Source organism: Eleutherodactylus coqui, chromosome 6, assembly GCF_035609145.1.
Source record: "Eleutherodactylus coqui strain aEleCoq1 chromosome 6, aEleCoq1.hap1, whole genome shotgun sequence".
Lineage (NCBI taxonomy): Eukaryota > Metazoa > Chordata > Amphibia > Anura > Eleutherodactylidae > Eleutherodactylus > Eleutherodactylus coqui.
In genome coordinates this window covers 191,482,100-191,498,006 of record NC_089842.1, presented here as the reverse complement: position 1 = coordinate 191,498,006, position 15,907 = coordinate 191,482,100, and the positions used below count along the sequence as shown (strand labels likewise).

Genomic DNA, 15,907 nt, shown 5'->3' with positions numbered 1-15,907 from the left:
ACCCACTGCCCAGGATGGCTACGAATGTGGTCTAAAGGGGAGAGGGGACCCACGCAGGCTGAATCTGGAGAGGGAAAGGCCACAAGCGGTATCTGGCAGCAGTAGGCTGTGACCTTCCAAACAAGCTCATACAGATGACGAGGCAGTTGGTGGCACTTGTAGCTCTGTGGCTGTCTGACTTAGTCAATCCAGGTCTGGTGTGCGGCGGCAATCCTCCTTCCTGTCCTCCCGAGTCCTAAGCACTCTTAACTATTGTGGTGAGGGACAAGAGACGGAGGTCTCATCTTGGCCAGCCAATGCTTTGTCCAGGCTTGCATGTAGGAACTGACTCCGGTCTTAAATCCATATGGCCTGGCAGCAGTGTAGGTTGCCTGGAGGAGGAGGAGGAGGAATTGTTTGGAGGATGATGCCCTGCATCGTTAGTGTTTCTTCTCCCAATGTGGACTTGAGATGTCAAAAGGTTGCACCCCATCTGGCCTAAGATAACTTTCCTGGACAGGTCATCATACTGAAGTTAAACTAGGCTACATCTGTAGTATTTAAAGGGCTTCTAAATAAATGGTCTTTCTGCTCCATAAGGCCTCATGTCCCTGAGCGGGTCGGACTCTGCATGTTGGAGACTGCAGCGTAATCAGACTCTGCCCGCAGCAGAGGACCATGCGTACTTGTCCGGCTCTTCACTGCGGATGAGTGCAGAAGTGCCGGTTAGTGCACTGCCGCACATGCGCAGTAGAGTTTTTTTGTTTAAACTCGTGCTTTCCCACGGAATCCACAGCCTATCCGCAACATCAATTGCAGATGGGCCACGGATCGGACGGCTTCCATGGAAAAAGTCTGTGCGGGAACCGCACCAAAATGGAGCATGCTGCAGTTTGTTTTTTGCAAGACAAATTTGCATGCTTTAATTTAGCTGTCAATGCCCATGTTTCTCTATGGGCGGCTAGAACTGTGGGGGCACCCGCACGGATTCCGCAAGTTATGTTCGCCCGTGGACAGTGGGCCTAAGGCCAGGTTCACATAGGCGAGAAAATCGCGCAAGACACACGAATATGGATCCCATTCTTTTGACTAGGGTCATACACATGAGTGATGTTTTCCCACATCACGATGCCGGAAACAAATTGTGGCACGCCCTACCTTTGGGCGGGCACTCGCATCACATCTCCCATTGTTTTCAATGGGGCAGCATCGCGTACTAGAGTCACGCAGTGTGATGCGAGGTTTCCTCAATGAAACCAATGGGAGAAACTCTAAGATTGTCAGCCATGGCGGTAGATTGCTACGTCTCTGAAGTGATGTGAGGCGCTTATAAGAGAACGCCTTGCGTACGCATGGAAATCATATGTTGGCCAGCACAATATCAGGCGGTGATTCCTAGCCAGATATCGCACTCGCCAGTGTGAAATTAGTCTACAGCTACCTTTATACATGACTCCTTAGCTGTGGAAATTCTACTGCAGAATTTCTATTAGCTTTTCTGCAGATGGGCAGAGTTATTGAGCTTTGTAGAATTTGCTGCAGTTAATGCATATGCACTTGCGTTTTTAGGAGCAGATGTCCTACTGTGGAATAGGTTGTTTTTTTGTGATATGGTAGTGATAGTTCCTGCACGGAGTTCACATTGGCAAACTTTATTTATTTTGAAGCATCAACACATGCAGATTACCACAGTGGAAATGCTTCAAAATCTGCAACAAAAGTGTATTTGTGAATGTTGGTGTGGGTTTTTATGTTTTCCATTGTTCTCCATGGCAAAAATGCACTACATTCCCACAACATATATAGACATGCTACGGATTTGTAATCTGCAGTGTTTTTCAAGCCTCCGGCATTTTCGTAGCAGAAAAGAATCCACGATGTGTGAAGATTTGTAAAATCTCATTCACTTGGCACGTACTGTACATGCTACGTAAACTGCATGTGTGAAGGTAGCCCAATACTTGTATGCAAACCTGTAAGCCGGTATAGACAGTTTTAGGACAATATATAGTCTGGAATCCAATCAACCATGAAAAAAAAAATTGCTGTTCTTTAATTTTTTTAATAACTTGAAGCCAAAAGATACTTTAATTCAGCTTCCTATTTACAGGGCTTTCAATTTTGTACAATTCTGTCATATATAACTAAGTAGATAAAAACTCCCCAAAGCTGGGGGCACGCCATGTTTAAGCCTTCAAAAAGGGATGCCAACATACAATTGTATCCTTATAAAATGGCATCCAACTGTTACTGACTATTGTAAAAAAATAAACAAACACACACACTTACCTTCCAGCGAGCTGGACATATTTAACCCCTTCCCGCTTCAGGGCGCAAGTTTACGACCTGGCAGTGGGGTACTTCCCGCAACAGGGCGTAAACTTACGTCCTGGGGATAGCGCAAGATCATAAGTGACCTTGCGCTATCCCGCAGTGGGAGGCTGGCTGTCAGTCATAGCCGATCTCCCACTGCAACAGCGGGGGAGCATTGGAGATGCGCCCCCTGCTGTTAACCCCTTCCCTGCCGCGATCTATGTAAATCGCAGCATGGGAAGGGTTCACAGAGGGAGCGCCCTCCCTCTGTGAAGTTGCCAGGCTCTCGCGATATAATGGCAGAGAGCCTGGTGGGTTGCTGTGGCAACAAGATGCCAGATACCAGCGTCCTGTATTTCCATAGCCTGTGATCGCTGTATAAGCGATAAGGCACGGCAGGGCAGTAGCCCTGCCATTCCTTATTACAGCGATCATCAGTGCAGTGTTGCAAGTCCCCCAGGGGGACACAAATTGTGTATAAAAAAAAAAAAAAAAGATAGTAAAAATGAACAAAAAAGAAAAATGTAAGAAAAAAAAGGAAAGTTAAAAAAACCCTTTTTTGTTCTTTCTTATGTTAGCATAAAAAAGGTGGAAAAAAATTTAAATCCCACATATTTGGTATTGTCACGTCTGTAACAACGCATACTATAAGTTGCACAAGCAAAAAAAAAACTGAGGCAAAATGCTAATTTGTGTTTTGCCTCCCTAAAAAAAGCACAATAAAACACAATAAGAGTGATCAAAAAAGCCAAAATGGTACCAATAAAAACTACAGCTCGTCTCGCAAAAAGAAAGCCCTCACAGAGCTCCGTACATGGAAAAATTTAAAAGTTACAGGACTTTGAATGCAGAGATTTAGAATAAAAAACGATTTCCAAAAAAGGGTTTTTATTGCAGAAAAGTGGAAAAACCTTAAAAAAAAAAAAAAAAAAAAGTATAAGAATTTTGGTATTGTAACTAACGACCCTCAAAAAAAAAACAATTGTAAAAGTTTTACAATATAGTCTATGTACCCAAAAATAGCACTGATACAAACTACAGTTCGCCACGCAAAAAACAAGCCCTTATACAGCCGTGGCGACGGAAAAGTAAAAAAGTTATGACTTTTGAAAAATGGAGATGAAAAACCGGCCAAAAATCATTGTGTCCTTAAGCCCAAAATAGGCCATGTCATTAAGGAGTTAAAGAGCCAGGAAACAAACGCACTTAGCGTTTTGGGAAGTGCTGTTGATATCTATAGACCTTTTTACTAAACACAACAAATCTACTTAGCTCCTGGGGCCAACATACATTATATGCCACTACAGATGAAGTCCAAGCAATTCTCACACCTTACATCTGGAGAGTAATATTGCACTCACGTGGACAAAATCAGTACTGCAACCATATAATACTGGTTCTTAAATTAACTTCACCTTAACTTACCTTCTTAAAGTTGGTTTCCAAGTTTAAACTATTGATAACCTATTCTTACGTTACATCATCAATTTTAGATCGACAGGGGTCAGCTAATCACCGCCACTGCTGTCTGAAATGCATAGCTTCTGGCATGCAGAAGCTCCATAGACTTTTACATGGGACAATCTGTTGATGTCCAACAGGTCATCCCAGCGATAATTATTCAGGAATGAACATAGCTAGTGAATGGAGGCGAAGCGGGCCGGGGATAGTTTTGGCCAACCGCCTCCATTCACAGTAAGCAGGCAGCCATTCATAAGTGAACAGCTACCTGTTTACACTGCCAATCTGTTTCTTTTTCTGCATGCAGAAACTGAACGATGGATGAAAAACACATGACGCCTGGAGACCAGAATGCCCCTCTTCGTATACCCCACCCAATAAACACAGACACCTTTTTTCATTTGGATATTTTATTGGCCACAGCAGCCTTACTTTAACAAAAAACATACATTATGAATTAACGAGGGGGGGGAATCCTTGGAGTGACACAATCTGGTGCTCCCACAATCAAACCAAAGTACACGCTGCCCCACAGCCGTAGACAGGCTCAGGGGCAACGCAATGTGCCCCTAGGGGGCTACCACACTTGGGGCTTACAGCCGGCGGAGGGTCTACTGCCCCCCACTACCAGCCAAGTCCCTGCACCAGATCCTACACCGATTACAGAGGAGGGAGTCTACAGGTAGGACCATGCCCAACCGACTCCCCCCTACACATTTTCCACCGCCTCCAAGGACCCCCCACCCGCCACAGCAAGCACGGCTTAAACCTTAGCCTGCGCCGCCCCCAACAACACCAGGGCCCTTTCAATTCCTTCTTGCACCCCCACAGCCCAAATGTCAACACCTACATCATTCAGATGTATACCATCATTCGCCCAATACTCTCCAACCCCCTTCTCTAACTCTGTGTGCCGCACGCAGATCCCACCGTTCCGTGCTACAAATGCCGAAATGTGTCTATTGATTTTTACTCTGGCCCTATTGATGGCTATCAATGACCTGGCAAATCGCCACTGCTTCCGTGGGATGATCTCCGACCAAACGATGATCATGTTTGGGTAAAGTGTTCTCAGCCTTAGGAAATCGTATTGGATATCCCGCCTCAATTCCCGAGCAGGGCGACTTGCCAGGTCATTGCCCCCCACGTGTAAAACCAGTATGTCCGGGCACCTGTCTACGCGCCCAAACCTCTCCACCTCCTTTAAAACTTGGCACCATTTCATGCCCCGGATCCCCAACCACCGGAGCACCGCTACCTCCCTCCTAAAACCCAACTGCCTGCCATTAGGTCGGACCTTGGCACGCTCCGCTGCCCAATACACATACGAGTGTCCAAGGATCCAAACCAGCGCCGGTACCTCCTTTCCTGTAAAAGGATAGAAATAAGAAATCATTTCCCCATAATAATCCCCCACCCCCCACCTTTGTTATTTTCGATTCTATGAAATACACCCAAAAAAGAAAACTTTTTTTTTTTTTTTTTTTTTTTATTCAACCAACTCTGGACGAACATAAGTCTGGAACCTTCTTGAATTCCATCTACCAATCCTCTTCACTACGTCAGGCCCCAATCCTCTGCCTGCCGCCTCCGTTGCAGCTCCAATCCTAAAGGAATGGGAAGAATACCTGCCTCCCAATCCCAACTGCAACATGCATTTTTTCAAAACGGCGTTAAATTGAAATTTAGACAGAAAGGACCCATCTGCATGAATAAACAGCGGGCCTGGCTTATCTGTCCTCACCCTTCTATACGACTCAAAACATTGTACGGGACATAACTTTGCCCCCGGAACCTGCCCCAAAAGGACCCTTTTTCCTTTCCCCAACTGATCCGTCTTCGACCTTCTGAGCATAATTTCTAAAGAGCCCTCAGCCAAAGACACATCCGCAAAAAACAATCCTCCTCCTACCGCCTTGTTGGGTGACACCAATTCCCCCAACCTAAAAGCCCCATAAAAGGCTATTGAAAATGCGCTGCGAAACAACACCTCTTCAAAACTATCTCTACAAATATCCCCCAAAACCGCCCCCAAACTCTCCAAAATTGCAAAAGTGACTGGACACCTTCTATCCTTCCCCCCCTGTCCTTTTCGAAAACCCCGCAGAGCTTGCTTTACCAAAAAACTTTTTGTAATGTCTTTTAACCCCCGCAACTTCAAACCAAAAACCAAACCCGCAATAAAAACGGTTCACCCGCGACACGGACCAACCCAACTCCTTTGCATTCCCCAAAAAAGTCAACAAAACTTCCACATTACCACTCTCAGACTCAATGCCTCCCTGACCAATTACCCACTGCCGCCATTGTCCCCATGCCACCTCATACGCCTTCCACGTACCCTGTGCCAACGAACTCTCTATCAGACGTATCGCAGCACGTCTGGCACGCTCCATATTTCCGGGGGACAAGTCCGGCCCTCCACATCCGCCTCCGGTGCCAGTGCCCGAAACCGCTCCCACTGGAAACGAGAAAGCGCATCAGCTAATCCGTTATCCGTCCCCGGGACATGGACAGCCACAATCCACGCATTCAACGACAAACAAGACAACACCAGATACCGCAGCAAATTCACCACCGGTGGGGATCTAGCTGTTACCCCATTAATCGCTTGTACGACTCCCATGTTGTCGCAATGGAAGCGCACCTTTCTATTCCTGAACCTTTCTCCCCATACGGAAATTGCAACCACTATCGGGAACAACTCTAACAAGACTAAATTTTTTACTGCTCCGCACTGTCGCCATTCCTCGGGCCAAGGAGCAGCGCACCATTGACCCTTAAAATAGGCTCCAAAACCTGTGGTCCCTGCCGCGTCTGTAAACAGGTCCCAATCAAAATTATCAACCTCCTGCTCTATAAACAAAGAGCGACCGTTGTACTGGTCCAAAAAGGAAACCCAAACTGCTAAATCTGCCCGGATCTCAGCGGTCACTCGTATGAAGTGATGGCCCGCTTTAACCCCTGCAGTGGCACCCGCCATTTTCCGACAAAAAATCCGCCCCATTGGCATAATTCTGCAGGCAAAGTTCAACTTTCCCAACAGCGACTGTAAGTCGCGCAGGGTAATCTTCTTTGCCTGAGTCGCCTTCCCCAAATCATAACGCAACCCGCGCAGCTTGTCCTCAGGCAAGCGACATTCCATTCTGACCGTATCTATAACAATCCCTAGGAAACTTAAACAGGTCACCGGACCTTCCGTTTTCTCCGATGCCAATGGCACACCAAACTTATTAGCTACCCATTGCACCGTGGACAACAGCAACATGCAAACTGTGGACCCCGCCGGACCCACGCACAAAAAATCGTCCAGATAGTGCAAAATCGATTGCACTCCGGACACGTCCTTAATCACCCATTCCAAAAAGGAACTAAACGCTTCAAAATAAGCGCATGAAATTGAACAGCCCATAGGCAAACATTGATCAACGAAATACTCCCCTTCCCAAATGCATCCCAACAAGTGAATGCTCTCCGGATGAACCGGCAGCAATCGGAACGCCGCTTCCACATCCGTCTTGGCTAACAATGCCCCCTGTCCACATTTCTGCACCCACCTAACAGCCGCGTCAAACGACGTGTAAACCACAGAACACAACTCTGGCGCAATTCCATCATTCACCGATTCCCCTTTCGGATACGAAAGATGGTGAATCAACCGATATTTGCCCTGTTCCTTTTTGGGGACCACTCCCAACGGGGAAACAACCAAATCAGGAACAGGCGGGGTGGCAAAAGGCCCTGCCATGCGCCCCAGCGCGACCTCCTTAAACAACTTCTCCCTTACTACTGCCGGGAATTCCCTTGCCGAACGTAAATTTTTTACCGTAGGGGGAACCCGATGCTCTGGCTCCGGTATCCGAAAGCCTTCCAAAAACCCCCGCAACAACAAATGCCCCTTCTCTGTGTCGGGATATCTACTTAGAAAGGGGGCCATCTCGAGAACTCTCACCGGCGTCCTCCCTTTTTCCTTCAGTACCCCCAACCTTTCCCTTTCCACGGCGAAAACACTTTGACGCCCCATGTGAAGACCCGCTGCAAATGGAGCAATTGTGTTTAAAGCGACAACTCGCCCCAAACTTGCACTGGCCCTCGTTGTATTGCCAGCAAAACCCTGCTTTCCTCTGCCCCTGCACCCCTGTGCTTCCTGCCGAACTCCCTCCGGTAGCTGAGCCGGATGATCCGGCGGCCCCGGGAAAGGACTGCCCGAAACGCGTAGCCGCCATAACTTTGAGCCATAACCCAATATCTTTATGATCCCAACGGATACTGGGACGCACTGCTTTCCGCTGACGAAACTGCTCGTCATACCTCAGCCATGCCTGACCGCCATAAGTCCTGTACGCCTCCCCGATGGAGTCCAAATAACAAAAAAGCGCAGAACAATTCTCCGGCGCCTTCTCCCCAATCACCCCCGCTAATATTGCAAATGCCTGAAGCCAATTTGCAAATGTTTGCGGAATAAGCCGCCAGCGCTTCTTCTCCTCCTCCTCCTTCTTCGTGTCAGTCCGCTTCCCTTTCTCCAAATTAAACTTCTCAAGAGGCAACAAGGAAAAAATCTCCACATACTCGTCCCTCCAGATTTTTTCCCTTACCTCTTTTTTGAGATGCGCCCCCAACGGACCTTCAAAACAAACATACACCTCCCCCTTTGCCTTGTCGTCTAGCCGAATGGCCTCGCCATCCTTCTCCGTCTGGACCGCAACCGTAACACCTGTACTCCGCACACTACCTGGGACCTCCACAACTCCAGAGCTACCCCCAACCGCTACCTCATTCCTAGCGACCTGCGGTAACCATGACGCAACCGGGGACGGGGCCCCCACCCCCGCCCCTAAGCCCCCTTCACACCTCTGTAACAATTCCCGAACATTACCCATAAGCTCCCTTAACTCACCCCCAAATACCCCCCTTAAAAGACTGTCCTCCCCCACATTAACACCTGCTCCCCTTAACTGACCCACAAATGCATTATTAGACAAGCATGACAATGAGCATTGCTCACCTGGCTGCATGGAGGCTGTGTCCCCACCAGCCGGCCCTGCGAGGTCCTGGACATCCGCGTCGCTGCTGGTCCCATCCGAACCGTCCTGCTCCTGGCGACTTTCCTCCCGCTGTGGAACGATCACCACCGAACGAAGCCTGCCCGCGCTCGTCCCTGCGGGCTCCTGAACAAACTGTCGCCGACTTGTGCTGGACCCGGTCCGCCCCCTGGCCGGCACTTCACCAACAGGGGCCACCGTGCTGCTTCTCCTGTCTCTGCCGCTGCCTCCGGCTCTCACAGCCGTCCCTGCTGCCTGCGATCTCTTGCTGGATGCTCCCCCAGCCGGTACATCACCGGGGGAGACATCCGTCCTGGCATTCTCCTCCATGCTGCCCGGCGCCGCAGGCCCCGCCCCCCGGCGGGGTCGAGTGTTCCTGCTCGCCGTGCTCACCGGTGGCTGCATAGGACTCCTCCGCAGCCGCGCCTCCCGTCCCCGAGGCTTGGGGAGGGAAACGGAACTGCAAGGGTCCCCTGAGGGACTCCTGAGCCGCCGGCGAGACCTGGGAGCGCTGTCCTCCGCTACAAGTCGCTGAGGAGGTCGTGCCCGACGAGCTCTCCGCTCCGGCTCACGTGGTCCCGAAGTCTCCTCTGCTTCAGCTGCCGCTCCGCTCCCCAGCGCTCCTGCGACTTGAGCCTGCAGCCAGTCAGGACCATAACGGCTTGCCGCTGCCCTGAGCTCCTCCAGCATCTTCTCCACGTTATCCATCTTTCAAGGTCAGTTTTACTTCTTCTTCTGCTCACACGCTCTGTCCTCTCACTCTCTGTAATCTCCTCTCAAGGTGACCACCCACGAAGCGCCCCCACTATATATAACCCCCCTCCCACTAAACTTTCCACCTATCCTGACCCTCACCTCAACCTTCTAGCACTTTCTATCTCCACCTATTCCCAACTTTAACCCTTTCCTGACTACCGGCTATCTGGTCCCCCTCGTCATGCCGGGCTTCCTCTTAAAGGGGCCACGGCCCCTCCCGCTCCAGCCCGTGACTAACTCATTCATTGTTCAGTTAGAGCATGCATTTACACGGAATGATAATTGTGCAGATTATCGCTGGATCGTGGGAATCCAAAATGATTATTGGCCTGTGTAAAGGGGTCTTAGTACAGTGGTGCCAATGATCAGCGGGGTTACAGGTGTCAGGCTCCTGCCGATCTGCCACCAATTATAATTACCTATCCATCCTGAGAAAGGGTCATCAATAGTTTAAATCTGGAACCATTTTAAAGCATCAGTAGGAAAATGAAAACATATTGGATGCTATGACTAGTCTACATCTGTAATGTTACATGGTTTTGTTCTGATATACAGTAAACAAGCACAAAAGTGTCAAAAAATGCAGAAATCAGAAAGTCCAGTAGGCTTATAGAATAAGGTCAATTACCTTCAAACTTTCCAACTCCTCTTTGTGCTTCCTCTTTTGTTGTAAAATGGCAGCTTGGTATTCTGTAAGAAAACGTAATAAGAATTAAAGAGTGATATCATAGCTCATCCCACTACTATTGCATTACCATCTCTATAAAATAGACCTATATGAAGAGTCAAACATTGATTTGCAGGAATGCTGCCATCCATTAGGTGGCGCTGCAAAGGTATTGTTCCATCTTCCTTATTTGCATATATTTCCCAGAGGAGCATGAATGGCCTTATAAAAGTCTCCCCATTCACCTTCTAGGTGCTCTCCTAGGAGTTATGATAGCTTCTCAACTCATGTCATGGGCCTCTCATTAGCCAAGCCAGAAACCTACTGCACACTGATGAGGGGCAAACACCCCGAAACAGCTCTGTGTATGGATTCTGGTTTGGTTTTCAATTCCCAATCATTATTGCATAGACCTGTATAAAGGGTCGGACATAGATTTGCAGGAAGGCTGCTAACCAATAGATGGCGCTGCAGAGGTATTGTTCCATCTTCCTTATTTGCATACAACTCTATAAAGTATAGAGTTCCTAGATTTCTGTGGGTTTTTTTTTATACCACTGAGGAACAAACAGTAAGCCTATCTCAAAATGGTTGATTACAGCGATTAATTGGGTTGCCTTTTCTCTGCGTTCTATAGTTGTATACAAAGTTGTGTCCATTTCAAAAGAGTAACCAACTAGAACTATGGCCCTTTAACATACAGACCTATGGGAGAGCGTGTGCGCAGGACTACGAAAAAAGAATCAGATTTTCATGCACCGCCGTGTGGACTCCAGCCGCCGACAACGCGGGAACCAAGGAGTTGGCAAATACAAAAATGTATCACCCGACCCCATCACCTTGCCTAGCAGCGTTGTAAATTAGTTTATAGCGTTTTAGGCAAGGGACAGGTTCCCTTTAAATCTGAAGTTTGGGCATTTGTATTCCAAAGAACAAAGATGTACAGTACTAAGAAAACAAACGAAGCAAAGATACTTGTGGTTTCATGACGATGATTCAGTCTATTAATATATGTAGTCTTGTCTGGCTGCTAAAACCTGTCTACAGCCATTTCTTAGTTACATCTTCTTGCAAAATTTCTGCAACCAGTAATATGGAAATCATTGGTGCCAAGTTACAGCCCAAATGGCAAATCTCTGTGCTGATCTGGCACGGGGCTATACTGCTGCATTACCAGGCATAGCATATGTTAAAGGGAACCTGTCATTTGCTTAAAGCACAATACATTTATTGTGAGGCGACAGGGAGGCGGGTGAGGCATTTTTCATACTTACCTGCTTTCTGGTTCCTGCTTTCTGGTTCCTGTAGTTCCCACCTGCAAATTCTGCATATCCGACTGTTTTCAGAGTCCTGTACACGAGCTCTCCCATAGACTTGTATAGGAAAATGTGCACACGAGACTCTGAAAGAGTCTGATTTTTGCCTGGTGCACGGACTTCACAGGAACTAGGAGAGTATGAAAAATAACTTGCCCGATTCCCTGTCACCTCACCTTAGAGTACCATAAAGTTTATGGTGATTTAGGCAGGTAAGAGCCTTTAAGTAGTCTTGAAAAAAATAAATAAATAAATAAATTGTGAATCAAAAAGTAATGTTACCATGTCCAACTTGTTACCTGTTCGACTGCCTGAATGGCTATGAATGAGGTTATAGAGCAGTGTTCCCCAACTCCAGTCCTCAGGGACCGCCAACAGGTCATGTTTTCAGGATTTCCTCAGTATTGCACAGGTGATGTAATTATGGTCAGTGCCTAAGACATTGCCACAGGTGTTCTTACCATAGGATATCCTAAAAACATGACCTGTTGGTGGTCCCTAAGGACTGGAGTTGGGGACCCCTGTTATAGAGAATGTGTATTTTATTTTATTTTTTTTAAACAGTGATTAGAATTCTGAATCTGAGGCTAAAACCAAGAGCAGTCTTTGAACTTCTGGGGGAAGATGGGTGTGCACCTAAGGCCCAATGTCCACCGGCGGACTTGAAGTGCAGAATCCATGCGGGGACGATTCGCAGTTCAAGTCACCCATAAAGAAAGTGTCCGCAGCTAAAATTAAACTATGTGGGTTTGTTTTTTGGACCTTTTAGTCAGGAAAACAAATCGCAGCATGCTCCATTTCAGTGCAGTTCCCACATGGACAGCTTCCATTGAAGTCAATGGCAGCTGTCTGATCCCGTCCCGTCCACAATTGACTTGAGGACGGGCCACGGATTCCGCAGGAAAGCAGGAGTTTAAAAAAAGAAAAACAAAAAGAACTCCACCGCGCATGTGCAGTGGCCGGCGCTACCGCACACATCCGCAGTGAAGAAAACAGAAGATCCGGAGTGGTAAGCAGTGTCATCAGCCATGGGTAGGGTCAGATTCCGCTGCAGGCTCCCACATACAGAATAAGATCCACCAATGAACCTGAGGCCTAAGAAAGTTTGGCTGAAAAATGTTTAGGGGACACGCACAGTACATCAGCAACATCCTGAAGTGTGCTCCGTTTGTCGCCTCGAATCAACTCATCAGCCCGTTGTAAGTTCTCATCGGTGACTGATGTTGACAGACGGCCACTCCTCCGCTTATCTGTCATTTCAGAACTTTATCTCCAGCTCGAAAGTTCTTCAATCAACGCTGCACATTGCTAATGTGTATTACAGCGTCCCCATCAACATTCTCTAGCCTATCCTCAGGTGCACACCTCTCTTTCTCCAGAAGTGCAATGACAGCTCTTGTTTTAGCCTCAGACCCATGGTTCTCATTGCTCAAAAATCGCTCAAAACAGCAGTTTGAGTGACAGTTTTGAGCAATAACTTTGCATAAGCTCTTAAGTAGCTACTTAAGAGTTTATTAGCATGTAAATGAAGGTTGCCGCTTCATGCAGAAGACAGTAGGAGCCTGTCATCTGCATACAGCTGCTTTGTTCTAGGAGCACTCAGCTGGTAGCCCGCTGAGCTGATAGCTCCGAGAACAGCAGGAGCGCTGACAGCTGCCTTGCTCTTGGAGCTATCAAGCTCCGAGCGGGATACCAGCTGAAAGAGTATTATTAGCGGTATCCCGCTGAGAACTCAGCAGGCGACGCTGATAAGAGTCATCTCTGACTTTTAGCTTGCTAAAGCTAAGCGATCAACGAATAGTGCACGATGGCCGCACGTTTAGATACAATGATTATCACTCAAAATCCATTAATTTTGAGCGATAATCGTTGTGTCTAAATAGGCCTTTAGTCTGAAAAAAAGAAAGCATACATTAGTAAAGGACTCCTATATAACATTATTCAAAGCCATTCATAATCAAAAAGTTCAAGACAAAAAGTTACAGACACGGAGGTATTTCTTTTTGATTCACTCTTCTGTGTGACCTTAAAACTGCAGTGATATTGGCCGACCCAGATACAGATACGCAACGGCAAACCGCAGCAAATCTGTACCATGTGAACCCAGCCTAAAAGACCCAGATTTAGAGATGTCACAAAGCAGTAAAGTACAGCAATTAAACAATGATCTAATCACCAAGCCAGCTTGGTATTTTGAAACATTTTATTTTAGATTTAGTATGACATGCCTTAACCGCTTTGCGACCGCCCACTGTAAACTTACAATGCTGCTTGCTGGGCTCCATGCGATGGAAATGTATATTTTTCACTTAGTGGACGATCGATTATAAGTGGAAATACATATCTGAAGTAAATTTGTACACTATGTACATATGGCATACTACAGTTGGGTGTTTTTTTTTCAACAGTTTCAAATAATTTCCCTCAATTTTGGTGTTAACAAATTTGTATGCAAATCACATAAGTTTCCTTTTACCACCTAAATAAAGTACAGTGTTGGATGTTACAGAGTTAAGGTACCTTGGTACAACTATCGGGCGCATCAATGTCTGACAACCATCCCAGAACACTTGCTCCGCTGCTTTCATACAGAAACAATCTACCATAGAATAAAAGCGGAGCGGGCCGGAGATCTCTTCTAGTTACGGACCTCCATTCACTGCAAACAGGTAGTCGCTCAAAGATGGAGCTACTTCAAATCTGGTCGTGTGCGGCCGGCCTAAGCAGAATTGCAGAATCTACGATCCGCAGTATTCCACACACATTGAAAGAATAGAACATTCACATGTTTGTTCACATGAGCGGATGGCGATTGTGATTTCCGCAAGCGGATTTAAAATCTCAATTTCACTGCTGAATCAGCATGGACGGCTTCCACTGAAGTAAATGGAAGCCATCCGACCCACAATCCAAATGCAATTGAAATTGCAGAGATAGGCAGCGGGTACGCGCATCATCGTCTAGCGACAGCGCTGGAAAACAAGGATTTAAGAAAAAAATAATCTGTACTGCACATGCTCTCGCGGTCATCTGCAATGCAGAAAAGAGAAGGGACCCAGGGTCGCGGGCTGGGGTCCGAGCCGAATTCCGTTGCAGGCTCCTGAATGCGGAATCCAGATCGCCTGTGTGCAGCAGCCTTATGCTGAGTGAGAAGTCACTCACTAGTCTCAGTGAGCTAAAACAGAATGGCTAGTGACTACTAAGCAACTTCTCAGTGCCCTGTCAGGGGTTGTGTTCGCACGGGCCCACAGTTCCTCGTAATTTTCTTGAGCAATTATCGATGTGACTATCAGCCTGTGTTAAAGGTACTTTCATTCTCTGTTAAAAGTGACAAATGCTATATTTCCAAAATTTGGCTTAGTCATTAAGGCACAAACAGAATTGGTTTTGAAGGGGTTGAGCAAGAAAAGAATATATTTTTTTTCCCCACAAACTGCGCCATTTTTGTCCATTGGCTGTATCTGTTTTTACAGCCCATTCAAATGTTGAGGAGCCACAATATCAGACGCAGCCCAGACGCAAAAGAGGATCATCATCAGACCCTTTTTCATAATCTTATAAACCCTCTCAATGCTAGTTGTAATGCCACAGCATTTACCATTATCTGCCTTTACATGTAGAGGTTTTGCCATATATCCCCAAAAATCCATAAGTCACCAATGACAAAGCCCTTCCCAGAGTTATCATCTGGCACACTTCTAAAAATCCGGCCCTATATCAGATTATGGGAAAGCCGAGCGATAACCAGCTCACACGGCTTGCCAGAACCCAGAACGGCATATCCATCTAGTAGTTATCTGAGTGGTATAGTAGGTGCACACGCGTCAAGGTCAGTTGGCTGAAATAGACTTCTATTTCATGGTAAGTGGCCCAAAGAACTAATAATTTAGGGTCAGACCTCTGCAGTCTGTAGCAGGTGACATAACGTCATCACGGAGTTCAGCCTCAGCATATGACAATCACCTTCTGCATGATCATGTTTGCCAAAGGAGTCGCTTCAAATACAGAAGGGTGTGAGCCTGCATGGCAGTGCTCTACTCCCATCTTATCTAGGCGATACATTGTGAAGGGAAGGTTTAATCATCTCAATCATCGAATTATTCCACAATTTGTCATCAGTTACATGTGTATATTTGTCACGTCTGGGTGGAGTGTTAAACCATTCACCTTGCTCACATATATATTTAGAATCCTTGCAGGACATACATAATACAGATAGATAGTAACTTGTTTGCATACAAAATAACAAAATGTAATCCACTTAGAACCAAGCGCTAGCTCTAGACGCACTCACACACTAGATTATACACACAGTGATAGGTCCTGGGCTTTAATAGCATACTATAGTAAATATACAGTGCAGTTTTAAAGCT

General features: G+C 46.8%; 1 protein-coding gene across 3 annotated transcripts in view; it reads right to left on the bottom strand.

Annotated features, from left to right (window-relative positions):
• FMN1 (formin 1) overlaps nt 1-15,907 on the bottom strand; it is a 374,657-nt gene that overhangs the window by 235,902 nt on the left and 122,848 nt on the right. For all 3 annotated transcript variants that reach the window (XM_066608501.1, XM_066608502.1, XM_066608503.1), the window contains one exon: nt 10,180-10,241. In XM_066608501.1, coding sequence (XP_066464598.1) covers nt 10,180-10,241 — 62 coding nt within the window. The remainder of the gene's footprint in view (nt 1-10,179; nt 10,242-15,907) is intronic.